Source organism: Myotis nattereri (assembly GCF_964212035.1).
Source record: "Myotis nattereri genome assembly, chromosome: 18".
NCBI classification, from domain to species: domain Eukaryota; kingdom Metazoa; phylum Chordata; class Mammalia; order Chiroptera; family Vespertilionidae; genus Myotis; species Myotis nattereri.
The window spans coordinates 24,505,270-24,533,165 of record NC_138093.1 but is presented as its reverse complement, the minus strand read 5'-3'; the positions used below and the strand labels follow the sequence as shown (position 1 = coordinate 24,533,165).

General features: G+C 43.8%; 1 protein-coding gene across 1 annotated transcript in view; it reads right to left on the bottom strand.

The window, feature by feature from the left end:
- Positions 1–1,410: 1,410 nt before the first annotated feature.
- LAMC1 (laminin subunit gamma 1) overlaps positions 1,411–27,896 on the bottom strand; it is a gene marked incomplete at its 5' end in the record, with an annotated part of 103,689 nt that continues 77,203 nt past the window's right edge. The window contains 17 exons of the mRNA XM_081112748.1: positions 1,411–2,598; positions 4,138–4,237; positions 6,589–6,747; positions 7,727–7,926; positions 9,746–9,860; positions 10,120–10,269; positions 11,493–11,637; positions 12,185–12,322; positions 13,853–13,932; positions 14,659–14,864; positions 16,422–16,578; positions 17,786–17,964; positions 18,938–19,080; positions 19,647–19,800; positions 20,305–20,550; positions 25,333–25,521; positions 25,624–25,845. Of these exons, the coding sequence (XP_080968874.1) occupies positions 2,342–2,598; positions 4,138–4,237; positions 6,589–6,747; positions 7,727–7,926; positions 9,746–9,860; positions 10,120–10,269; positions 11,493–11,637; positions 12,185–12,322; positions 13,853–13,932; positions 14,659–14,864; positions 16,422–16,578; positions 17,786–17,964; positions 18,938–19,080; positions 19,647–19,800; positions 20,305–20,550; positions 25,333–25,521; positions 25,624–25,845 (2,840 nt within the window). The 3' untranslated portion in view covers positions 1,411–2,341. The remainder of the gene's footprint in view (positions 2,599–4,137; positions 4,238–6,588; positions 6,748–7,726; positions 7,927–9,745; positions 9,861–10,119; positions 10,270–11,492; positions 11,638–12,184; positions 12,323–13,852; positions 13,933–14,658; positions 14,865–16,421; positions 16,579–17,785; positions 17,965–18,937; positions 19,081–19,646; positions 19,801–20,304; positions 20,551–25,332; positions 25,522–25,623; positions 25,846–27,896) is intronic.

The window sequence follows — 27,896 nt, the reverse complement described above, 5'->3', positions numbered from 1 at the left end:
AACAACAACAGAATCAAAATATTTTACCGGGGCCCAAGACTCACTGGAGTGACCCTGACCGAGCGGCTGGATGGAAAACTACCCTGGCAGTCTACCTCAGGCCTCTTCCTGCAACCTTGACCGCAGCGTCTATTAGGAAACCGCCACTCTGCCAGAGGAACTAGCTAGGAAACACTGCTGTGACAACTTGGCAAGGAGGAGCCATGGGTCCTGGGAGAGCAGGAGAGAAGCAAGAGTGAAGGCTTAGGGGTGTGCCACGTGAAGCCACCTCTGGTCGCAAGGGGAGATGGGAAGGGGCAGAACTGAGCTAGGCGGCTCTCCCACCCTATCTGGAGCGCCTCCCTGACGCGCTCTCGGGAATTACGCCATCTCTCCTAAGACTGACCCATCCAGCTCCAACCATTGCAGAACGGGCATCTCTAGCTCATTCCTGGCTAGAGCTACACCGATGTTGAAGATATCCTTCTGCAAAATGTCCCCACCCCACCATCCCCAGGCAGCCTGGCATTCCTGCTCTGGAACAGGCGTTAAGAGCAACACTGTGCTGCCGTTTAGGATCACCAGGGCTGCAGTGCAGCAGGGGGCGAGGGACTGGGATGCTGGCTGCGGCTGGAGGAAAGCAGGCTGATGTTCGCGTGAGAGAACGGGCATGCTGCAAACACAAGGCAAAGAGCAAAGGGATGGAACAGGTCCAATCCAGAGAACTGCGGATGGAAGGGGCGGAGGTAATCAGACACATTGTGCCCGGGATGAGAAGTGGAGAGAAGTGAACAGACAGTGCCATTCTAGAAAGAGGACCAAGTATATTTACATAAATTCCTTATTCTATAATCATGATAAACAACAAAAAAAACATTCACACAAAAATATAAATTTTGAAATAATTAATAGCACCAGTGTGTCAGATAATAGTTTCTTTCCCCCCCGCTACGCAAAGTACAAAGTTGCATAGTGTTAAAGGCTATATATGAATCTCAAAGGCAGGTTGGTAGGAGGAAGGGGGCGTGTGGCAGGGAATTGTCACACTGTGATCTTAAAAGAAAACCACAGAGCTGAGGATCAAAAGTCGAGAAGCCCACTAGGAAACTCCATGTAAGGGTCTTCCCTCGACACTTAGAGGGAAGGGTTGGAGTGGGTTTAAAATCACAAAGTGCAGGAACTAGATGGTGTTGGCAGCTGTAGGAACTACTGAGGGCAAGTTATTTGCCACCTGGATTTGGCAAACACGTGTTTTGAGGGATTCTAGACGATGGGAACGTCGGGGGGGGGGGGGGAAATGAGGCTAAGGATCAAATATGTCATCTCTTCCCAATGGAAGAAAAATGGATACATGGGATCCTGACAATAAAAACTTGACCTAAGTTTTATCCCTTCGCTAGAAAAGACTGGGGCTTGTTTTTCTTTCGTTTTGTCAAGTTCTTAGGGACCAACTGTTTTCTGCCAGATAACAACACTAGTTCCCATACCAACACACTAACACAAAGCTCTAAGAATCAGATTTGGGGGAAAAATAACAACTTTAGTGGTTATCATATCCCTATTTCTTCTGCATAAATGCCATTGACAGGAATATCAAAAGATGTCTAGTGGCAAGTACAAGCTGCCCATCCAGACTGAAATGATCAGCTGCCCAAGGATCTGAAGAATGTTTATCTTCCTAGTCAACTGTTAACAGAGGAGAAGATGTTCGGCCCCACATTCTCCCGGACACTGTCGTGAACATCCTTACCCGGGATGGCTCAGTGTCAAAGTAGCTAAAGCAAGTGGTGATGGCTCTCGACCTTCTAAGGGACCAATACCTTTGGCACAGGAAGTTTAGTTACTTTTGCTTACAAGGAGGAGGGTCAGGAGACGTGGATGCGTTTTCTTTAGCTATAGGCTGGCTATACTGGCCATCACAACGCTACAATGAGCAGCCAAACTTTTCCTTCATAGAAACAAGAGGGCTGGGGCGGAGGAGGTTCTGTTGGCACCAGTGAGAAAGGGAGGGTGACTTGCCCAGCCCCGGCCCGCAAGGGTTCCCACGAAGTGCGCACGCCACTGGAGGAGGCCACTGCGAGAGGACACGTCCTTGCGCGACTCAGAAGGGAAAGTGTGGGTCAGGGAGCACCGTTAAGTGGAAGAGAGACTCTGTTAGATAAAACCCTTGGTTCCCGATTCGCGATGTTTCATTTGCTTCTCTTTAAACTTTGTGACTTTTCCTGGGTCAAAAGGACAGCGGTGGCGAGCAGCAGAGAAGTGGGGGTCTGAAAATGTCATCTTTGTGTGGAGGCACGCCCCGGCCTCACAGTGGCGCCCGGCGGCCGGAGGACTGCCTGCCTGCCAGCCCTGAGGGAAGGCACTAGGGCTTTTCGATGGACGGGGTGTTGAAGCAGCCGGAGGGTAAGGTCTTCCTGATGTCTTCCAGGTTGTGGATGTCCTTCAGGATCTCCTCGATGTCCCTGTTGTAGTCCAGGATGGCGGCCTCCTGCTTCCTGGCTTCGTTCTCCAGGTCGGACACTTTCCTGTCTAGATCGCTGACTTTCATTTCGTCTTTGGCTTTGTTCAGGGTGCCTTCAATCTCGTTGAGCTTGTTCAAGTCCACGGTGTCCAGCTGCCCTGTAGAGTCAGAGAGGACCCAGAAGAGAACAGACGTGTTCAGAAAGGGTTATGCCTTCACTCCACAAGCCCCGCCCTGGCCTTTTCACAGAGCCCCGCAGCTGCCACTACGAAAAGGCGGCCTGCAAATGGGACTTGTCCCTGTCGTGCAAGGGCATCTGCAAGGCAAGCCAAGCACCCCGCTGACCCAACCCGGCAGGAAGGGGGAGAACATGAACTGAATACTGGGCTGGATGGATTTTCTGAGAAAATGGTTTTTGTGAAATGTTTCCTAAGTGCCCAGCCTTGGGACCTTAAACCTTGCTGTGGTTTTGAAGGTCATCTGGTAGCATTTGATACTTTTTCCACGTAACCTGTGTGTCATTTCAGTGCCATCTAATATACACAAACCCCTATGGGCTAAAACCCTAAGCCTCAGCGCTGAGGTTCCAGGGAAGCTGAGCTGGTTCTGGGAGTCATGTCCTGCTCTCAGGAGTCAGACACTGTGAGGAGCGCTGTGAGAAATGGCCAGGGCTGAAATGATGACATCATTTCGGCAAAGCTTCACTTTAAACCAGCAAGGAAGAGAGGTTCTTTGGAAAGGAACTATTTCCATAACAAATGAAAGCAGACTTCCACACAAAAGTCAGCACTTCAGACATGCTGTACTTGATTAACTGCTCACAAGGCCATGTGACATCAGGGATTCTCAGATGTCAAATTGCCCAAGTTTGCACAGCTTCCGGGCAACAAAGCAAAGTTTCCAACCCAAGTCCGACGAACTTTAAAATCCAGCTCTTTCTTCCACAAAAATCGACCTCTTTTAGCTAACTTTCATTTTCAAACCCATCTGCTAGCACATCGTTTATTATTCTTGACATTTGAGACAGATAAAAAATATACGCCCCCCCCCCCCCAAAAAAAACAAAAAACACTGCCTAAACTTTAAAGGCTAGGAAATGAATGGAATGCCTTGTACAGAGCTGCTGACTACAGTTTCCCACTTTATGATGAAGGCCACTGACAAAGGAGATCTGTCTTATAGGAAGCCTGCTCTCTATCAAGTTGGATGAAGAGAGGTCTCCAGTACATTTCCTTGAAAAAAATCAAGCCTTTTTTCCTTTTGACATGTAAGCGTCACCTCAGCAGATTATCCTTCAATCGGCAAAGGAAGAGAATTCCAGGCAGTGGCGTCACAACCATTAGAAAGTGTTCTTTTATCGCATCACTGAAATCCTCTAAAGACACTGCCAGCAGGATGAGCTAAGGATAAGCACTATTTGACTGGATCCTAAACCTCAATCGTAAATGAGCCACCCTTGCTGGCAACACGTCTCCAAACTTCTGTTGAGTCCTGGGACCACGGTCAGACTCAATGCCTAGTCAGGTTCTATGGAAGGACCTTGTACGTACTAACTGGATTAATACAACCGAAAGTCCAGATTCAGTTCACACAATATTCGCATCATGTATCATCTCTGTTTTTGAATCAGCTACATCAGAGCCCAAGAACAGTACAAAGAATCCGGAGATTCCCTAAAGGACGCTTCGGCTACTCACCCAGCTGTTCCAAGAGGTTGTTAATAAGGTTGAGGAGGCTGGAGACGGAGTTCTTGGCCTTTCTGGCATTGATCTCGGCTTCCTGAGCAGCCTGGGAGGCCTGTGGGGGGAAAGGATAAATGATACACCTGTCCTGACAGTATGTTTTCATCTGCTTGAAGCACTTCTTCCCCAGTGAGCCAACTAATCTAATTTTCCTAACTCATAAAACCTCAATCTCTCACTGCAGGGCGTTTTTTTGTTTTGTTTTTTTTGGGGGGGTGGGGGGACTGGGCAGGTACATCTTCATGTTGAGGATGTTGCTATTTTTAATACATATAACAGTCATGAATAGGCACTCAGTATGCCTACACTAACTGTGTTTGTATTTTAAAGATCAACATGATCTCCTTTTTTCACTCTCTCACTCAAAAACACATGGAGTTGTATTCATAATAAAATCCATCAGGCAGAAACAAGTTATTTTTAAAGAATGAGCACAAAAACTACATTTTTAGACCCAAAAACATGTCCTTCAGGACACTCTTAGGAGCCTGATTATTAAAAATGTCCTATCTTAAGGAAACTTTCATAATCAAGTGCCACTCTTCTATAACTGTCTCCCCAACCTGCATGTATGCATGCACGCACACACGCACGCACGCATGCACACACTGGGCCAAAACAATTTACATTTTAAAAATCAACTGAAGGTAAATATAATTGGGAAAACTCCAGGAAACCTGAATAAATACACTTGGGCATGAGTCACAGGAGACAGCCAGGGAAGAGGAAGTGTTCAAATATCAGAGCACAGATGCTCTCAGAAATAAATCTCTCAGGACACAAGCGAGCGGCTGTGAGCTCCCTGCCACATCATTGTTTTCTTAGTTTTGGGGTCAAAACAACGTAAAATTTTTGGATAGAAACAATGTCAAAATTTTAAAAAGAAAAAAATAAAGCAAGGGGTAAAAACCTTCCCATTAATCACAAATCAATGATTAATCTCTGGAAATCACAGTCAGCCGTTCCTCCGGAGCCTTCGCAGGCTGCTCTGTGCACGAAGGACCGAGCTGTGGCCGAGAGCAATGCTGCTGCCTGGGCCCTGCTGCCCCTTCTGAGAACAGCCATGAGCCTGCGCTCTTTTGGTTAAAAAAACAAACCACCAAGTCACAATACTGGCCCAATGCTGGTCTTTCAGATTGATAAAAATGTAGATAGGATAGTGTGTATGTGACGGTGAGTTGTGCTCTTTAGACGTTATTTACCGAAAGGAACAACAACAAAAAATATATCTTCCTTCTACCCTTTGAATGGAGGTCACGGTTTGATTCCCAGTCAGGGCACATGCCTGGGTTGCAGGCTCGATCCCTAGTAGGGAGCATGCAGGAGGCAGTCGATCAATGGTTCCCTCTCATCATTGATGTTTCTAGCTCTCTCTCCCCTTCACTCCCTCTCTGAAATCAATAAAAAAATTTTTTTTTAAAGAGAAAAGAATACGGCCTCTTCTTCCAACCGGCTCTAAAACGAATGTTTCTACAACCAGATTACAGATGAAATCCGGAGACCCTCATATGAGAAACACCTATTTTTACTAGATGGGAATTTCCGGTTGGGCCACACCTTGCTACGGAAAATGAAGACAATCCAAAAAAAAAAAAAAAAACCCATCAAAAAAAGCATAATAAAACAGGGTGTTTGCACAGGGATGCTTCTGGTTATCACTTCCTTAATGTCTTCTCTACAATGAACTGCCTAGTATTTCTCCTTCCCATCTCAAGGCAAAAATGACCCACAGCGAAGGGCCTGTTTTTTAGCAGGACTGGAAGTGCACAACAAAATGAGTTCATGTCCATCATTCCTGTGATTGTGATCAGATGGAACTGGGAAGGAGTACTAGTATGTTCCCTATGGCTTCATTAAAGTCTTTCAAAAGCAAAATACAGCATCAACCGTTTTTAGTTGGGCTATGCATTCACAAGTCAACTTGGTTACAAACAATGTTATCACACAAAAGGTGAACAATTAAGTGGGATGCAAGTTTGGGATGGTTTGCCAGCTTCAAAAAATGTCCTTTTACACAAGAAGCGGGTCTTTGCCTCAAGGGAGCAAGTGCTGGGAGAACAACAGTAGGATGGAAATTGACTTTTCATTGCATCCTTTTTTGTTCCTTTTTTTAGTTTATACCCTCTATGAATTACCCATTCAAAAATATAAACACATACTGCGAAATACCCTAAAGCCTCAGATGTGCAAAACAATGTTTCGATTTTAACTGAGAGCAGCTTTGGGACAGGACAATTGTGCAACCACCTGGCAGAACATCCAAATTCTTGGTCTTCTATGTAAGTTACTAACCCAATTCCTGACTAGGAAACACAATGGAAAACGGAAGTCCATATGAAAGAGACTCTTTTTTAATGAAATACCCTTCCCTTTCTGCCCACGAGCACCTAGGCCAATGTTGCTTACCATCCCCGCCATCATCATATCCTGGTCCGCGTCATCTTGTTTTTTCTTCAGCTCCTTTTCTGCTTCTTGTAGTTGTTTCAACATATTGTTCACCTCATTATCCAGGTCTGTCACTTCTGCAAAAGTCCTTTCAGCTTCTGCCTTGGTGCTGGTAGCATTCTAAGCACGAAATAAAGAATGGTTAAAAAACAAAAAAACCCCCACCACATTAACCTGTCAAATGGCTCAAAAATACAATCCAGAAAGAATAGGGCAGTAGTTTATACTGGATGTTGACTTGCATATTGAGTTTATCGTTTATTTTTTGTTTTCTACTATTCCCATTTTTAGTTGAGGTCACAGAGCTGGCAAATGCTGCACATTTTCATGGGGTACACTTTCCACCACATCATATTGATTAGATTCTTTCACTTGGATACATTTTCAATTCAAGGCTGGCCTTGTTCTACTTGGTAGTTCATCATAATGTACAAAAAGACCATAATCCCGAAACAGGAATATTTCATACAATTCAGTTAAGAGGAAACTGACTGTTGTAAAGGAACTAAAAATATGTGTGATTCTCAAATATGTAATATTAGAGTCAGCACCAATCCTCCTAATAAAACAAGTAGATTGACCTGTAGGTAGGGAAAGAGCCGGCCGAACAATGAGTAGAAGAAGCCAGCAATGGCAGCTATAGGAATTCTAAACAGGTGTGGCTTAGGTATGGCCAATATGCTTGAATGAGCAGCTTCAAAGATGTATTGACTTGGCACTCTAGACAAGATTGAAAAAAAATGTCAACAGTCCAGTCAAAGAACTGTACTGATTGAGGAAGAGCCTCATTTTTTTTTTTTTGTAGGAAGGGGCTCTATGGGTCCCTGAAGCCATCTACCTGCTCACAAACTCAGATCCTGCCACTGAGACAGTAGAAATTTTAGTCAAAGACCCTTTCCACGGTTCTCCTTCCTAGATCAGCGGAGTTGCCTATTCTACTGCCTAGTAAAAAAAAAAAAATGACAAGGTTAGCTTAAGATCATTTTACTGAGGTCAAGGGAAAATTCACCAGGGCTCTTGAGGGTCTGGAAAGAAAGAGGAAACTAACTCAAGAAACACATGAGCGAAGACTTTGTTTCGAGAAGAGGCACACACACACCTGCTGGACAGCGCTGGCGATCCTCTCCGCCTCATGGGCCTTGTTCTTAGCCTCCGTGGCGTCCGCTGCCGCGTTGCCCAAGGCCAGCTGCGCCTCCCTCGTCTTTTCATTGGCTTCAAATATGGTCTGGTTGATGGCGGGGATTCTCCTTAGCGCCTCCTCTGCAGCAGTCTTGTTATCATTCACTCGCTTATCGAAGTCTAAAAACAAGTTCAAGGAACGCATTTGAACTAGACACTCAACAAACCAAAGGGAAGCTTCCAGGGAGCTGAGACTGGGTTTTATGTTACAAACAATGAAAGTCGGGGGAGAAGATGAAAGCAGCATGGACTGAAATCTCAGAAGAGCAAAGCGCACAGTTCTAGGGGCGGGAGCGTCAGAGGAATGAACATCTAGCTCCAGAAGGCAAATTCTTACCCGAGAAGTGTACTTTCAGGCAGAGTGCTAGGCACGCCATCACTACCACCTCAACCCATACTAAAAACTGCGGTTTCCTCGCGTCCACGATGTGCTAGGTTCTGAGTGAAGAGCTTTATTGTGTCTGTGATGCGGGCATTGTGCCATGTTTATATGTGAGGAAACTGAGGGTTAAAGAGATAGGTAATTTCCCCAAGGGTTCACAGTGAGACAGGGATCGGCGACTCGAACTCAACCCCACTGACACTGGGACCCTACAGTCAACCATCCTTGTGTCAAGCATTAATATTCACAGAGCCTGTGGCTGCTTTATCAGAGACAAATCCAGGACCACACAGTGCATTCAGAACATTTCTTTTTTTTAATTTGGGCGAGAAAAGAAAACACAAATATTGAGATGCAACTGGCAGAGAAAATTAAAGATCATCTCCATTTTCCAAGAGAGATCAGCTAAATAGGCTTATCTAGGTTAAATAAGTCAGCCTACCAAAAAGTTTCCTTTTCCCCCATACTGAAGGATGCAGGAGTGAGATGACATGAGCTCTGATTTTCTTCTTTGAAATACTTCAGAAAAAAAGTAAAGTGGGCCCTGGCTAGATGCTCAGTTGGAGCATTGTCCTATGCACCAGAAAGGTTTCAGGTTCGATTCCTTGTCAGGGCACATATCTAGGTTGTGGGTTTGATCACCGGTTGGGGTGCATATAGGAGGTAACCAATCGGTATTTCTCAGATTGATGTTTCCCTCTCTTCCCCCAGACAATAAATAAAAATATATCCTGGGCGAGGATTAAAAAGTTGGATATTGGGGGGTGAATGAAGCGCAGTGAAAATCATAACTGTTGAATCTGGATGACAGTATACGGAATCTATTCTACTACAATAGTTTCCCCCTTATCTGTGATTTTGCTTTCCACAGTTTCCGTTATCTGCTGTTAATCACAGTCCAAAAATATTAAATAGGGAATTCTATAAACAAACAACTCCTAAGTTTTTCCCAGCCGGCGTGGCTCAGTGATTGAGCTTTGACCCAGGAACCAAGAGATCACTGGTTCAATTCCTGGTCAGGGCACATGCCCACGTGGCAGGCTTGATCCCAAGTAGAGACCATGCAGGAAGCAGCCGATTGATGATGTTTCTATATCATCAATGTTTCTATCTCTCTATCCCTCTCCCTTCCTCTCGCTCTAAAAATCAATAAAAACATATTTTTTTAAAAAGAAATTTCAAACCATTCCGATGTGAATCATCACTTTATCCAACCTAGGGTATCATGCAGTATGTGGAATACAATAAGATATTTTAAGAGAGACCACATTCAATTCTTTTTAGTACAGTATATTGTTGTAATTGTCCTATTTTATTAGTAGTTACTATTGTTAATTGCCTACTGTGCCTAATTTATAAATCAAACTTTATCATAGGTATGTATATCTAGGGTTTGGTACTATCTGTAGTTTCAGGCATCCATGGGGGGTCTTGAAATATATCCCTCACAGATAAGTGGGATAACTATTATTTTTCAAAGAATCTCATGGTTAAAATTTTAAAAAAAAGAAGCATACAAATTGCCCCTGTGACCCTTGTTATCTGACCCTTTCATACCTTTCAGGTTGTTGAGAATGTCATTGGCTTCTTGTAAGGTATTTCGTCCCCGTTTAGCAGCTTCTTCTGCAAGAGCCTTGGCAGCATCAGCTCGGGCTAGGAGCTGGTCGGCAGTCTGCAAGCACAGGGCTGATCAGAGGCCAAAACAGCCAAGGTGAACCCCCTCTCTCCTAACAGATCAGGCACGGCCAGGCAGCCACGCTGAGGCTCGCCAGCACCCAGCAGGCTGGGCCTGGGCATCCTGCACAGGCCCTGCTCTGAGTACGCCGTGCTTTGCTGCCTCTGCTACTGTGGTGACATTACAGACACGGCTTGCACTTGGATGGTTTCAGATTTTGCCCTGAGGAATGGAGCAACCTGCAAATCAAACCGACCTGCTGTTCAACCTTGCCGCCCTCCAGAAGTTTCTTCACTTCGAATTCCTTCCCTCTCATGTCGTCTCTGAGGTCCTCATAATCTTTTAACTTCTGGTCAATCAGACGGTCCAGATCCTCAGCTTCCTTCTTTATCTTATTGGCCTCATTCTGTGAGAAGCAAGTAAGATCATTCCATTTTATATCAAACAAATGGATGAAGAGGCAGGCTTAGCTACTCTATAATACTTAATAGGTATTCTTAAAAGAACAGCATAGGTCAAGATATGGACCTTATTTTTAAATCGAGGTATACTTTACATGTGGTGAAATGCACAATGCTTAGTTTGATGAATCTAGATAAATATATTTGCCTATAACACTCCAATCAGGATACAGAATATTTCCACCCCAGGAAATTCCCTGTATCTCTTTCCAGTCAATTCCACACCCATCTTTCCAAAAATGCAGCTGCCACCAGTCTGATTTTTAGTATCATCGATTAGTTTTGCCTATTCTCAAATTTCACAGATGTGTAAATATACAGTATACTCATGTCTGAAAAGACCTAAACCTTTATGGTAAAAACAAAGTCAATGCTGTGGATGTAAGAAGTGTAAATTATAATAAATTTTAAGTTTTAACATATATATATAATTTATCCAGTGCCTGGAATGAGGATTTATGATTAGAGTACAGATGAAATAAAATACTACTACCAATTCCAAAATATTTTACCTGACCTTGAGCATCTTGATGTAATTTCTTCATTTAAACCATTCTATTTCTCTCTCGTTCTCAACCAGGCAGTGCCTGGGAGTGACGGTCTAGGTCAGTGATGGTGAACCTTTTGAGCTCGGCGTGTCAGCATTTTGAAAAACCCTAACTTAACTCTGGTGCCGTGTCACATATAGAAATGTTTTGATATTTGCAACCATAGTAAAACAAAGACTTATATTCTTGATATTTATTTTATATATTTAAATGCCATTTAACAAAGAAAAATCAACCAAAAAAATGAGTTCGCGTGTCACCTCTGACACGCGTGTCATAGGTTCGCCATCACTGGCCTAGGTATATACTGCTTTAATTAATCCAAACATGTTATAATTTAGACTTATATTAAACACTTGGAAGTGGCTACTCATATCACTAAAGTAGTCTTTGCTATTTAATGTTTATAATCACAGGATTCTTTACCTCAATCAGTTCTACTATGTATCTAAAAGAGAACTCGCCTTAGCGGTGAGTCCGTGGGTGTACAGTCGTGGGCTGGTCAGAATAGCTCTTACCCTGACTCTGTGTGTGTAGGGAGGAGGTGAGGGGGAGGGGGAGGTGAGTGAGTGACACAGTGACAACCAAAGCCCTGTGCATACAGGTTGTCAATCCCATACCTCCAGGGCTCCTGAGTCCACAGGTGACAGCTGGGACACGCTGGCATAGATCTCCACAGCTTTCTCACCGGCCCTTTTGGCCTCCTCATGCACTCGGGCCGCTTGCTTCTCTAGATCCTGGGAGATGTTCTTCGCTTGCTCATACCTAAGGGACAAGAGATGGGATTTCGTGAAAAACTCAGATGCTTTTGGCATCTTAATATTAAGCGGATTCATTCCCGTTTAAATCACTATGAGAGTATTTCCAAAATCTCAAAGAAAATGCCGCCTTAAACTGCTATTGTTTAATACCAACACAGCTGAAGTTTACATTTCATCTCATCAATTCTATACATAGCATTTGGTTTACCTTATACTTTCTCATAGCGACACTTTTTAAATATTTATAACTCAAGTGTATTTCTCTCTGTTATGATTCTTTTCCTCTTCTGTTTTCATTTATGCAGAGTTTTAAGTATCATGGCTAGTCTTATCATTTTCTGCAGTTACAGTAATCGGACCAAATAATATCTCCATGGCTCTACATCCCCAGCTCTAATTAATTATGGGACCAGGTGAAAAGCAGGATAAGCAAAAGAAACCTTAGTGCATGAACGCATACCCTGAATCCGCCAGCATCTGATTTTTCATTGAACTGGTGTTACTTACAAGAACACCTGAATGGCTATAAGCCACTTTCAGATTTCACTCACTTCCTATTAAGCTCTTCAATCTCAAATGCTGTTTGATTTTCTCCTGCCAGTGTCCTCAAAAGCAGATTATATGCCTCAGTTGATGTGTCATTGGCTGTCTGGGCCACCCGGACAATGTCATCAGCTTCTTGTTTATGGCTGTATAACAGAAGAAAAACCAAACCATGAAACAGAGTCATCTGATGGGGAAAGCAGTGGAAATTAGGGAATGCTTACCTTATTGCACATAATAATGTATATATGCATCTACAAATACTAGAATGTCTTATACATTTGGAAATTTGTAATCATTTTAGTGGGCCTGAGTTTACAAGTAGCATTCTGTAATCTGAGAAAATGACATTTTCCAAGAAAATTAATGATATAAAATGTATAGGAACAAATGTTTATATTTCTTCAAAAACTTACCTACAATTACTTAAGAGTGATTCATATATAAAACCATGTCTGCTAGCAAGAACGTCTGTATCTACTCATAAACACTAATGCCAGACCTACTTTGGTTCATTTACTACAGTCTTGAAATAGCTTTGACTATTCAGATTTCGTACATGCAACCCCCTTACTGGCCAAGAAAAGCAACTCAACACCAAATGGCAAGGAACACATCGACAGGCTCCCCAGCCAAATAAATGCATTTTAGATGGGAACCGCTAAGGTATTTTTCTTCAGCTCTAAAACTTCGTATTGTACTGCAATGTCCCACTGCAGTATGTAGCCATTCATTTTGGTATGATAAACTTTCCTTCAAAATTCATGTATGAAGTACACTGGAATTAACTGATCTCCAAGACTTGATGTTCTTGGGAGCTTTCCATACTGTTTTCAGCTGTCTTCTTTTAATCAGAAAATCCAGCTATGAGACCAGGAATGCTCTATGAACTAAAGGACACAGCTCACACATTCACATTCACAAGTAACAGAAAGAGAGCACATGTTTCAGCAAAATGCCAATGTAACTGCTCTGGACACTGAGGATAAAATTCCAACCTCAGGCTTACTTAAGCCGCCCTGAGGTCGACAGCTGTTCTGCAATGCATTCAACAAACATTTATTGAGTGCTTACTGTATGCCACACATTGTTTTAGGCTTTGGGGACTTCAGCAGTATATAAAACACAAAAATGCCTGCCCTACTGAGCATACATTCCAGCAATTTTATTTAAAAAAAAATTTTTTTAACTTGATGCCCTCTACAATTTAAAGTCTTCTTAAGAAATTACATTACACTTAATTTAAAAAAAAAAAATTCAGGAATGAAATGGTCTGTTTTCTTTGGCTGATTTTCAAATGTACTATGGCTTAGTAAATGGTTTTTCCTGAAGCTTGAAAATTAAACATTTTTGTTAAAAATAACTAAATTCTGCTGCGCTTCTTAGTAATCTCTTAACTTTAAGCTTTTGAAATTAAACATCTAAAAATGTTATTTTTTTCAGATGTGCAAACATAATTTCCCTTCAAGCCATCATACTCTAATATCCAAAGTAAATATTCTAATTTCAAAGAAAAGGAAGAAAAGAGTACATGTAGCCGATAACATTCCACAAAAGAGAGCCAAAGTTGCGAGGGAGGGTGATGTGGAAAGAGCTTGCGAGTGCAGGATGCGGGCACATGCCCACACCATAAGAAAAGCCACAACTTCACCATGGAACAGGGGTCTGGCCATTACCGTTCCGCAAGCCTCCGCGCCTCTTCCGCCAAAAGGGTCATGTTGTTCGGGTCCCCAGTGGACTCTGGCTGAGTGATTGACTGAAGAAGAAATAAACAAAGCACTGACTTAAAAGGACTGAATTATTTAATTTTAATAAAGCAAGTGTCAAAACTAAATTTTTAAAAAATGTGTTTTCATGGATTTCTGAGAGAGGAAGAGAGAGAGAAAGAGAGAGAGAGAGAGAGAGAGAGAGAGAGAGAGAGAGAGAGAGAGAGAGAGACATCAATGAGAGAGAATCATTTGATCAGCTGCCTCCTGCACACCTGCCTACTGGGGATAGAGCCAGCAACCTGGCCATGTGCCCTTGACCAGGAATTGAACCATGACCTCCTGGTTCACGGGTCCATGCTCAACCACTGAGCCATACTGGCCAGGCAAAACTAAATTGTTATTAGTGTCATTTAGCAAAGAGAATGCCTCTTCCTAATTTCAGAGATCTTCAATAGCAGCCTCCTTGACTGTAGTAATTACTTCTAGTTTCAGGAAAGGATAAAAGAAACGACGATTGCCTGGAGCCGTAAAAAAGAACAAAGCTAGAGAAAGGACCCAGATGTAGCTTTGGTTCTGATCCAGTTCCTGGTAACTGTTTCATGACTACTATGAGCAACGTGGCTCCCTTGCTCCATGTTCAGAGACAAATATAAAGACACAGGAGTCACGTTAGCTGAAGGAGTGAACACTCCACTGACTGTAGCAGACCTGCCCCAAATTACCAAGGGATGCCCCCCCCCCCCCCCCCACCTCAGAGCAGCACCACCACTCACCACGTTGGCAGCAGCAGCCTTTGCTTTCTCAAGTTCCCTGGACGCAATTTCAATCAACTGCTCTGTGCTTTCCACCCGGGCACGCGCTTGCTCAGCCAAGTTTCCAGTCTCTTCAATGGTATTCCGGATATTCTGTAAACGGCTAATTTGGCTGGATAAGGAGTTATTCACTCTCTGGAGGCGATCCATCAAATTCTGGTCCACATCTGCCATGGCGTTGCGGAAGAAGGTGCATGGATTACTGGACGGGTCGGGGGGGCACGTCACCTCACCTGGGATCCGAGGCACTCGTGATCCTTACTCGTCCAAACACAGCAGCTTTCTGACGAGTTTCCCCACCGGCAGAGCCAGTCCTGTGCCCAGTGACATTCGTCACAGTGTCTGTCTGTCCCACTGACTCTGAGGTCCTCTTTCTCACTCATCACTATATCCCCCGTCTCAGTGTGCGGCCACGACTTAAAATGTTACAACCACAACAACCAAAAAACACCTCACGTGGACATAAGCTCTTGACATCTCGTTTTCTTTTTCTTAAACATTTACCTCACAGAACAGATTCTGGATTCTCGTATACAATTGACCCAGCCAAAAGCAGATGCATCCAATTACTTCCTTCTCTACACCAATAATTTTTATCGAGTCAAAATTCTAGATATTAGAGATAGTGACAACAAGGAATAAGCAATCTGTGAAGTTTTTGTTGACCTGAACTCTAAGACTTCTCTAACGCCACGTGGAAACAAATTCATACACCCAACAGGGAAGTCCACCATGGCGGTCCCAAGTGGGATAATGTTGACGCGCATTTACTGTGAGTGCCTGTGAACCGGGCATCTCAGAGATGGAGAGCCCCAAAGCAGAGTGACCTCAGCCGGATGGTGAGCACCTTACTCATCTTTTCATTATTGTTGTTGAGCACAATGCTTGGGATACTACAGGCACTCAACACGTGTAGAAAAGAACTGGTCCAAATGTAGGAAAGAGCTAATTCATAGGAAGAAGTAAACATCTAAAGTGACTTAAAAAGCAAGTAAATTATTTTAAATAACATCTTTTTTTTTTTTACATCTTTTACTTTCAAAGTTTCAAAAACTGTTTCTTGTAAAGTCAACAAAGTATCTATTCAACTGTTTTCTTAATCTTAAGTCAACCCCTTTTCTGCCTGTCACCAGTCTCATCAGATGATGTACATAGAACTGGTCTACCAAATTGGGAATGATATTAAAGATGCACATAATATGTAAAATACATACTTTTATATATACTAGCACATATGCTTGCTAATTAAACAGAAAATTTCCTAAGTAGACACTAATTTCCAATCTTTGCTTTTGTAAATACTAAGTGTTATACATTCAGTATCTGTTTAGCCAACACCTGACGCTCATAACTTTTCCTCACAAGAGTCCTTTCTAAGAAAATAATAAAGCTGTGCCTAACATAAACTCTTAACTCACTAGGATGATAGAAAATCAATGCTACAATTTTCTACTTAAAATAATGCACACCTTTAATGCTTTTTAAAGAAACTATTTAGAACACTTTGTAATGAAAAAAATTTATAAAACAGAATTTTAACGTCTAATCCTTCTTGACGTGTTTGGAGAATTTTTTATGTGTACTTAAACCATTAAGGTGACAGGTTCTTGTAAGACTACAAGTAGTTTAAAAACAGAGAAAGAATTTTATAAAACCATACAGATTCACCTTGAATTGAGACTGGCTTGCCTCACGGAAGTTACCCCCTGTTGGGTCCTGCGTACCTTTGACATCCTGAGCCTCACGCAGGAGGTCCATCACCTCCCTCTCTGCTTCCTTCAGTCGATCCTCGAAGGCTTGATCCGGCACCGCCTCACCCCCAGTGCCAAGGTTTGCCATCAGAGTCTCTAATTCCTGAAGTTTCACTCGGTGATCAGCAACCTAAATATAATGAAGGGAGAAGAGGAAAAGGTAGGACATACAGGTATTCCAGAAGAACTCAACTGTACTTCCTGCAGGAATGCAACTCAGAGGGCACTCTATAACAAGTAGGTCCAGACACTCCACACATGCCCATGCCATTGACTTTTTATTTGTATTTAATTAATAAACACAAGTTTTATTTTTCACTTACAGTTTACACTCAATATTATTTTGTATTAGTTTCAGGTGTACAGTCCCCCGATATTGCCAGTACCCACTTGGCACCATATAGTACAATGCTATCGACTCTATTCCTAGGCTGTACTTCACTCCTTTGACTTTAAACACTATGGGCTGAGGATTCTCCAGTTCCACCTCTCCCTTGCCCTTTAGATTACCTTCCTGATATCTCCACTTGGCTCTCCAATAGGTATCTCAACTTAACATCCAAAATTATACTCTTGATTTTTTCCTCTTAAATCTGTTCTGAGTCATCTCAATAAATAATGCCTCCAGCTACCTTAAGCAAAATATCTGACATCCATCCTGACCCTTTTCTTTCCCCATGCTTGCCCGCTCTACTGACCTACCCCACAAACATACATGTTTACCCAGTTCAATCTAGGCTTCCCCTTTGCCATCCTTCTTCATGTAGCAGTCAGAGCGGTCTTAGAAGATGAGTCGGCTTTCCTAGCTTAAAACTCTTCGGTACATTCCCATTTGATCTGGTATACAGTCTAAATTCCTTACCCCGGTCAACACGTGCAACATCAACTGAATCTACCTACCTCTCCAGTCTGATCCCAAACTGCTCCCTCTTCATTTGGCGGGTTCCAGGCACCTCCCAGTGTTGAGGCTTTGGTACCCGTGTTCCCTCTGCCTGGATCAGCCTACCCTCCACTTGCTTGCTCCTTGGTATCCTTAAGATCTCACCTGAAGTGAGTTTCCTTCGAGAGGCCTTGGATAAAGTAGCTCCCCCAGTTTTGTTTTGTTTTGTTTTGTTTTTTGGCCCCAATTCTTTTGGGCACTTATCTCAGTTAAGATTTCTTTATTTAATGTTAATAATTTATCTCCCAACGGGAGCCTGAGTCTTTGAGAGCAGGCACTGTGTCTACCTTGTCCACCATTTTTTCTCTAGAGCTCAATGCACAGGGATAGGCCATTCAACATCTGCACTGTGAATGAATGAATGAATGAATGAATGAGTGCACTGCTGGCAGCTCACCTTATCCTTCACCAGCCGGTAACATGCTGGACATTCCTGGCAGCCAGGCCAAGACCGATTGTAGAAATAATTCTCTTCACATTGGTCACAGCGATTTCCCACAAAGCCTTCTCTGCATTCACAGCGACCATCGTCTTTGCACTGGAGTGAAAGAGACCCCTCAGGGTGGCAGTCACAGGCTGCAGAATAAAGGCAAAAAAAGGACAGAATAAGGAAAAGAAGGAAGAGTGCATTTTCTCTGAACACAGGCTACCAATAAACTGATTGTAGTATCATGACAAGTCGACTTTTTTTTTTAAACAGGCTGACTTAGGATTTAAATGGTGAAGTCTGCTTAGTTGAGAATACAGACATTTTTGTGTCAACGATAAATTTTAAAGTAAAATGTACATCCTTTGGAGGGCGACACGTTTCATGTCATTTAATAATTACAGAAATTAGTCTATTAAACTGATCAGGGCCCTTTCCGTGCACTTGGAGAAGTCATCTCCCCGCTGTTTAATATTTTTCTCACTAAGGAGCTAGAAAACCCAAATGCTAATGCTTATATTATATTATTTGCTGGTCTGTTTACTCACTTTGTTCTCTGAGCAGAAAGTCAATGACTTATGCTACGTTCCACAGGAGAAATGAAGGAATTCGGCAAGCAAAACCCACACTGCTCTGAGGCCTAATTCCAGGCAAGTGTTTATGCCAGGGAGCAGCAGCTGTTTACATGTAACTGCACCAAAAGCGCCCCAAGGGTGGGAAGCAACTGCAGCCAGCAAGTCAACAAACATGTTCTGAGCAGACTCCCTCTCCGTTTCATCATCTGCACTAAGAATGTGATCAGTGACATGTTTTACTGGGCACAGTGGGACACTCGGTAACCACAGGGAGACTTTTCTTTGGAAAAATAGAAGACCGGCAGAAGGATCAGGAACATGATAAAAGAAGACATAAAGACGGTGGCTGCAAAGAAACCAGAGAGGCTCTCAACCCCCAGAGTTTGAGAAAAGGATAATATTCACGGAATAAAGCATCGATGATGATTTAGGGACGGCCCTGGCTGTGAGCGTCGGGGAGACGGGGGCTGTCCGAGTTCTTTCTGGACGTACGGCCCCAGCTAGGATTAGGGGAGACTGAGAGTTCTATGCCATCGACGCCCCTTACGTTTGCAGCCTTCGGGTCCAAAGCCAAAGTGGTTGACCTCGCAGCGCTCGCAGTGCTGACCGGTGATGCCCGGCTGGCACTCGCACTGGCCGGTGCGGATGTCACACTGGCCGTTAGTGGAACCCAAAGCATGGCAGTCACACCTGAAATGAATACAGGACATTTCTCAGGTGGAAAAAAAACAACAACACACAGAACAGACTTGAAGCAAACTTCTTTTTTCCCCCTTTCAGCATAAAACTGATATAATTTGTAACAAAAAACAGGACTACTGAGCCCCTGAGGTTCAGGTAATTTTCAGGAGTTCTATTTGGAACCTCATTTCCTAAGCCAGCACACAACCACTGTTATTCCACCACTAAACCCACTGCCGGTGGCTCTCCGACCTGGCGCCTCCTAGGCCCCGACCAGGAGTTTTGAAAACAAGAATTCCCCAACTGCCACTCTGCAGGTCTGAGTCTAAACATCTCCGAAAGGACCTTGTCATTTGTGTATTTTTAAAATGCTGCTCAGGTGAGGCTGCCCCAGCCAGGGCTGCAGCACCCCGCCTTTCCCCCATTAGCTTCATTACAGCTCTCCAGTACTGCCTCCCGCATCAGGCACTCGAGTAACTCCTGAACAAAGTCAAGCCCACGACAACTCGTGAACATTCATCTCTTCTGATGAAAAGAGCGAAGATCACTTCTACCAAAGGCCCCTGATGCCTCACCTCTGGCAGCCCTGCCCGCTGTGCAGGTTGTAGAATCCAGGTTCGCAAGCTCCACAGTCCCGGCCGGTGACGTGGGGCAGACAGTCGCACTGGCCGGTCACGGGGCTGCAGCCGCTCTGCTGCCGCGAGGTCCCGTAGGGGTTGCAATCGCAGGCTAAGGCGGGAAGAGAAAGAGACGGCAAAAGAGAGAGGCAACTCACCCAAGAGAAACACAAAAATGCAAACTTTACAAATAGGCTCTTTAGGTGTGTATTGTCCAGTGCAGGAGCCACCGGCCACCTGTGGCCGTCGAGCACTTGAAATATAGCTGCTCTGAACTGAGATGCTGGAAATGTGGAATACACACTGGATTCCGAAGACTTGGTGTGGGGGAAAAGCATACATCTCCATAGTGTATTATTACTGGTTACTTGTTGAAATGATAACATATGTTAGCTATATTAGGTTACATAAACTTATTACTAAAATTAATTGCACCTGTTTCTCTTTATTTGGATGTCTCTACTAGAAAAATGAAGTTACATAAGTGATGCGTAGCTATTTCTATTGAGCGGTGCAGCTTCAGACCAAACAACTATAAATATTTAAAGAGACCGACCATACAGCGAGCTCTCAAAATGAATACAATTGGGACAGCATCTGGCCGATGGCTGATCACCTTTGCATTTGTCTGCCGGATTGGGAGCCAGCGGATTTCCAAAAAAGCCGTCTTTGCACCGGTCACAGTAGAAGCCGGCGGTGTTGTAGATGCACTTCAGGCATTCTCCCGTCAGGCGATTGCAATTTCCAACGGCGTTGGGATCGATGTTGGCGTTGCACTGGCACAGCCGGCAAAGCCTCACGGGGCCGTGTGTCCCCTGAGGGTCTCCAAAGTAGCCATCATCGCAGAGCTCACATCTCTTACCTGCGCACGACACAATCGGATGTTAAGAAAGAAAGGCCTTAGGTGTTCCCGGTGCTACTGGTTATGAAGAGTCTATTTACAAATTACCCTGGTGACAAACAGCCGAGTGTAACCACTGACTGGGAGGCAACATGGTGCAGTGGACGTGGCACCGGCCTAGGAGAGCAGAGGACCTGGGCTGCGGTCCTGGCACCGTGACCATGGGCACCTCTCCAGTTCCTCACCAGAGTGTAGCACCTGGTTTGCCTACTTCAGCTCAACTGTCCTGAGGATTACCTGAAATCATACACTGAACGTGCTTTGTAGGTGAGCCGGGCTCAGGGTTTATTAACCTCTCCATTCCCAAGGGCTGGCACATTCATATGTTTGCTTTGTTGATGATATTAAGAGAAATGAAAAGTGACTCTTGATACCATAAACCTCCTATACAACAGGGTGAGTAGGATCATTCTCTTAAAAAGCAAAAGGCTAATCTTTGAGCAGCATCAACTAGCACAGAAACTGAGCATCTTAGAAGGGAATCTGGAGATCATTTGCCACCCACTTCTATCATAGCTAAGGGATCAGAGAGAGAGGTTAAATTACTTGCCCACAACCAAACAGCTGATAGGTAGTGAGAGAGACGGAGCTACAATTCAGGGCTCTTCCTACCACACTAAACTCATGACTCTGTGAAGCAGGGAGAGATGACAGTGATGTGGACCAGGGTGGCGGCGGCAGAAGAAGTGAAACATGGTTAGATTTAGGTAGAACCAGTAACACTTGCTGGCTGACTGCGTCTGGGAATCAAGAATATGCCTAGGATTTTAGCCTGAGCAACGAGGTGGGAGGTAGTATTTTTACTGAGATGACCAAGATTGGGGAGGGAACAGGGTTGAGATAGGAAGAAGAAGAAATCAAAGACTTAGCGTGGATTTGCTTAAATTTGAGATTCCTTTGGCCATCTGAACCAAGACCACAGAAGAAAAGAATCAGCAGATTCAAATTAGCAAGACCTGAAGAGCATTTAGTAAAGATACTATCTACCGAGGTATGGGCAGCGTATAGGGAAACCACAGGAGAGTGTGGCACCTGGGACAGGAACCATGGGGTTGATGGGCTCCATAACCTGGTCTTCAGGGGTGGATGGAGGGAGTAGTTACCGGAACCTAATATAATTTCTAACTTTACTAGAAAGAGCTGTTTGGAGAAGGATGCCAGTAGCTGAGAACTATGATTCAGGTCACCAAACCATGAGGATCCTACAGAGAAAGGGCCTCAGAACAAATACTCCATATTCACCAGGGAGGCTGCCATTCGATGTGGTGCATGCAGGGCTCGTGAGAGTAGAGACAGATGAAGAATGGAGGAGGAGGAGCATATGGAGGGCTTTCAGCCAGCACCCACATGGAGATGGTAAATAGATAGCCAGCCGGTGCTCAGGGCAGCAAGGTCAGGGCTGAAGATACAGATTTTGCAGCTGTAACAGAGAGGCTTTGAATCCTAAAGACGGGGTCTACTCACCTGAGGGGAGACTATAAAATTGACAAGAAAGCCCCAGGCTGAGAATCAGAAGTGGTCAAAGGAGACCTAGGAGAAGAGAGGTAGGAGGAAACCGAGGAGAGGGAAGTGTCCAAAAAGGCAAGAGGAGAAAATGTTTGGAGCAAAGTGAACAGTCAACAGTGTCCAGTGTTGCTGATCCCCGGCCAGAGGAGGACTGGCCAGTGCAGGTGGCTAACGGAGACCACTGACAAGGCGAACAGAACAGAAAATGTGGCTGGGCTCGGGCAGGAGGCGAAGAAACAGGATGCTGAGAGGAGAGGTAGCTGGGGGCCTTCTGGTCTCTGATACACATAGTTGCCAGACCTTCACCTGAAATCCTTGTCCAGATGAGCTTGAAGACAGCATGTCAGTTCTGCTTTTTTATTAGATAATTTAGCTATTCTAGATGGGATCCACAGTTAAAATGTTTTGCAACCTGTTCTGAATAAAACTTAACTTAAAAAATCTGGTGGAAAACCTAAAACTGAACTACATGGTAGCCCATGGAAAGCTCTCACTCCAAAATACCCTCTAGCAGCTACAGTTCATCTACCCTTTGTCTTAAATTTTTTTAATATAGTTTATTGATTTTTTACAGAGAGGAAGGGAGAGAGATTGAGAGCTAGAAACATCGATGAGAGAGAAACATCGATCAGCTGTCTCCTGCACATCTCCCACTGGGGATATGCCCACAACCCAGGTACATGCCCTTGACCGGAATCGAACCTGGGACCTTTCAGTCCGCAGGCCGACGCTCTAGCCACTGAGCCAAACCGGTTATGGCCTACCCATTTTGTCTTAGAGTCTAGGATGCAGGTTCAAATCCTGGCTGTGCTATGTACACGGTGTTCAGCAGGTTATACGCCTTTTTTAGCCGTAGTTTTCCTTATCATCCCTCCCAGCAATGGGAGAGGTGTCCTTCCTTCTTCTCCTTTACCACATGTGCGCATCCCTCCGTCTGAACTAACCACACTGTATTAAAATGATCTCTGCTTCCCTTCATACTTCTAGTCCCTGAAGAGTAGGGACCATCCATTAATCATTTTTATATTCCCAATGCCATGCACTCAAAAACTGGTTGAAAAAAGACTATTATTATTAATCTATCTCAAAAGATTGTTTTAAAAATTAAATGTGAATGCAAACCACGTTAGGATCTCAGTGATTATCAAGAGTTATTTCTATTTAATAGTGTCCTAAATGAATTGCATCTTACCTTGTATCTGCAATCTCTATTCATTTATTCAATAATTATTTGCATTCATTCAACAAACACACATTTTGAATGCTATATTCTGAGTGTTAGGGATATAAACGTGAATAAAATAGATAAAGGTCCCTGCTCTCATGGAGCTTACACTGGGGGTGGAGGAGTAGAGGGGAAGATAGACAATAAACAAATGAATAAACAAGAAAATATCAAATGATTAAAGAATGCTATGGGGAAAAAAAGTAAAGAAGGATAAAGGAATAGAGTGAAAGCATTTTTACAGGGGCTATGCTGTTTTCCAGTGACATCTACACCCTAATGAACATCCTCAGGAACTGCTATAGATCATTCCCTTCAAGCCAGGTGGTAACTAATACTTCCCAAGCTTTGTGCGAGAAACACCTGACTAGAGGCCAACATGTTTATAACATTTCCCAAGATCTCTTATTTTATACTCCATTTCTCCATTAAAGCAACCCAAACTGTCTTAGTCCACCATTGGTATCCTTTAGTATAGACATGAGGACAACTCCACTATGTTTAACTGTTTCGTTTTTGCAATTGCCATCTACCCAGTGAAACAACAAAATGAGTCAGGGGCTCTACCATCAAACGTTATATTAAGTACATCTAAGAGTAGATACTATACATGGGATACTTGCTAGATCCTATGGCCACAGAGTAAAAGGCACTAAGCACCTGGGGTAGGAGGGCAGGGAGGGTCCATTGGAAAGCCTTCCTGGGAAAGTGCTGTTTCAACCCCACCTCCCAGATCAGACAGGCGTTGGCCAGGGAAAGGGAGGTTTGGGTAGGAGAGGGTGGGGAGAGCACTCTAAAGGAGAACAGCAGACGCCGGCCAAAGAGTCTGGCACATCTGAGCGACGACAAGAAGCCCAGGAGGACTGGAGCAGAGCGCGGGAGCGGGTGATGGGGAATGAGGATGGAAGGTCTGTCTGCGTGAGACTCTGTTGGGTCACTGATTTTTTTAAAAAGCAGGAAAGAGTCAAAAATATAAAGTTCTACGCTAATTTCCACTCCTTATTTTCCCAACTATCTTACGCAAATGATCGCGTCTCTGTGTTGCAATGCCCTGGTGCTCGGGGAGGGGTCAGTGCAGCAGGGAGGGAGATGGGGTGTTTGGATGCTTCCCAATGATTAAAGAATGTTTTGATGAAACACAAGAGATACAGATGATTAGCTCAGTGTTCTGGTCTCTCACTTATTTTTATGCTCTGTAGCAATGTCTTTGGAACAAAAGGCTTGTAATGGAGTCCAAGGCTTGTAATGGAGCCCTGGCCAGAACCTCTCTGTTACGTGGAGGCCGAAGTCAATGTGAGAAAAGAAACGATTGCCAGTGAGCCTCGGTCTCCTTGGGCAGCCAGCCTGGGTGGGCAGTTCCTTGAGTAGCTAGGAAAGACCTCGTTTTATGTTTTCATCAGAAAGAAAGAAACTCAGAGAATGGGAATACTGGCCTATCCAAAGCTATAAAAAAATGTTTTCCCAATAAATATGATGGGCTCTGATACTCTGAAAGAACAATTTGGAGAAGGGATATAAAACAATTGTTTTAATTACCACTTTATCTCAAGAAGCCCTGGATAATGGCCCCATAAACTAAAAACCAAGTTGTTTTGGTTTTTATCTTATGTGGGGGAGTACACTATAGCGATCATCATCTTTGGAGCCAGAACACCTGGGCTGAAATTCTAGCTCCTCCAATGACGAGCTGGCTGCAGGCTTGGTCATGTAACCTAGTGTCTCGGTGCCTCAGTTTCCTTAGCTGGAACATGGGATGATAGCAGAACCTACCTCATAGGGTTCTGAGGATTAATGAGGCAGGAAAGGAACAGGCCATGAATACGTTAGCTATTGTAAGTATCTGATACGCATTTTATAAGTCTATCATCAATCTGTTTCCTACAAAATGTTGTCTACTAGGAAAACTGTAATCATTGAGCCGGACAAAAATAATCCAGACACTTCCAAAGCCCTTCTTCTCACAGAGTTTCTAAAGGACGGACACTGTGAGCAGGGGGAGAGAGCAGACTCACCGGTGGTACCGGTAGGACAGTTGGTGCACACCACCTCCTGTGTTGTAGGGACAACAGCACAACTTGAGCCCCCAGGACACGGGCAGGGCTGGCAATCAGAGGAGGTGCCCGTGGTGGGATCTCCATAGTACCCGTCACTGCACTTCTCACAGTTGGGGCCGGCTGTGTTGTCTCTGCAGTTACAAACACCTATTTGGAGAGCGGGTGTGAGAAACAGACAAAGGTGAGGATTTCCTACCCATCTGCTAAGGGGAACTTAGGTCGAGCAGCCCCCAAAGAGCATCCGCTCACCTGTCTCAGGGTCACAGGTCTCACTGTGTCCATTGCAGGTACAAAGCACACATGGACTATATGGCCCGAGACTCGGGGTTTCTCTTCTGTAGCCCGAGATGCAGATCTCACAAAACTGCCCTCCGTATCCCACAGGGCAGGTGCAGGTCTCCACCCAAGTTGCAGGGACCCCTGGCCCAGGACGAGCAGTAGCCAAGGTGACATCATCCAAATATCCAGCACCTGTGTGGGGTGTGGGAAAGAGAATCACTGAACTGGCTTCCATTTTGCAAAAGCTCAAGAGAAGTCAATAACATTAAAAGGTAACCAAAGCCAAACTCCCAGAGACAAGCAACCATCAGTTTAATTCATTTACTGGAGAAGATAAGTAGACAATAGCCTTTAGAATAATCATGTGGTAGCTGGTGCTATGTCTGGGATATAGCAAACTTATTTTTAAACACACACTGAGACTAGTGGCTTTTACAGTTCTCCCAATCACCAATATAAAAAATGAAAAGCACTGGACCATAATCCAGAGCAAGAAGAGAGAAGAGCTGAAACCGGTTTGGCTCAGTGAATAGAGCGTCGGCCTGCGGACGGAAGGGTCCCAGGTTCGATTCCAGTCAAGGGCATGTACCTGGGTTGCGGGCACATCCCCAGTTGGAGATGTGCAGGAGGCAGCTGATCGATGTTTCTCTCTCATCAATGTTTCTGACTCTGTCCCTCTCCCTTCCTCTCTGTTGAAAATCAATAAAATATATTTAAAAGAAAAAAAAAAAAAGAAGAAGAGAGAATAGCAAGCCTATGGAGGACAAGAAGATTTTAGGTCTGTAGTCAGCAAGCAGTGTTTTTATTCTCCTGTGACAAAAGCAGGTACTGATTGTAGAGTTCAAAGACAAGACAGCAGGGAAAGCACCTGTCAACAAGTACCACTCCATTATATTTTTTTATACCCTGCACAAAACAGCAAAAATAAACACACAAGTTCTAATACTCAGGGCTACTTCAACATGTATGCAAAGATTCCAAAGGCATTATGCCATATACCACAATGCTTTCCCCTTTCCAGAAAAAAAAAAAAAAAAGAGGAAGCCTTACACTGACTTAGACCAATGGTTCGTCCAACCCCACAGTGCCTGTGATGGTCTCAGCTGGAGCATCCCATGGAAGAGGCTGGCCCTGATGATGTCATCAAGTTTCCCATTAATTTCTATCCCACTCCTGTCTCTGGCAGTCTATCTTTCAAGTGTATTTCCCCATGTTATGAAATATCACTGGCTGCTTATATAATTCTTAAAAATTGACAACCTGAGGCTGAAGGATATCTCTTCTGTTATTGACTTGAACTTAGTTAACTTTCAATATGTTTATGGGGTTTTTCAACAATTAGATCATGAGATACTTTTCCACTGGCTAATGTGCTTCCAACTCTAAACACTCTTAAGTCTCCCATGCTAAAAGTACTCCTCCTCCCATCTGGTCCCCACTCCCAAATTACATATAATCCATCTCTTTTCCTTCCCTTATAGCCAAACTTCTTAAAAGAATAACCTTTACTTTAACTTCTTGACCTTCAAATTACTATTGGGACACTGCACTCTAATTTCAGCTTCAACACTTCTTAAAACACACACACACACACACACACACACACACACACACACACACCCTCCACCTCATCAATGACTCCTTAGTCACCCAACCCAAAATCCAATGGTGTTAACTTCTTAAACTTGTTCATTGTTTCTCCTCCTCAAATTTTTTTTCTCTTTTGAGGCTCAGGGCATGGTCCTTAAATAATTGTTTCCCGAATTGCATGCTCTTTTTCTTTTTTTTCAAGTTTCCAAGTTTAAAATTACTACCCATGCATTGACAACCTTTCAGTTCTAGATCTCCAGTCCAAATTTTTTCCTAAGCCCCAGATCCATGTTTCTAACTACCGCTTATAAGATATTTTCATCTGGATATTCATGGAAGTCACATCCAAGTTGTTGAGGGCATTGTGCTAAGTGAAATAAGTCAGACAGAAAGCGAACACTGCATGATCTCCCTTACACTTGAAATCTTTAAAAAGAAAACAAAAAGAGAAAGAAACAAAACAAAAAGAAACCAAAACACTTACCTCATAGCTACAGAGAACAGAGATTGGTGGTTTACAAAGTTCCAGTTATAAAATAAAATAAATCATGGGGATATAATGCAGTGTGGCAGTTACTGCTGATCATACTGTATTGCATATTTGAAAGTTGCTAAGAGAGTAAATGTTAAAAGTTGCCATCACCAGGGGGGGA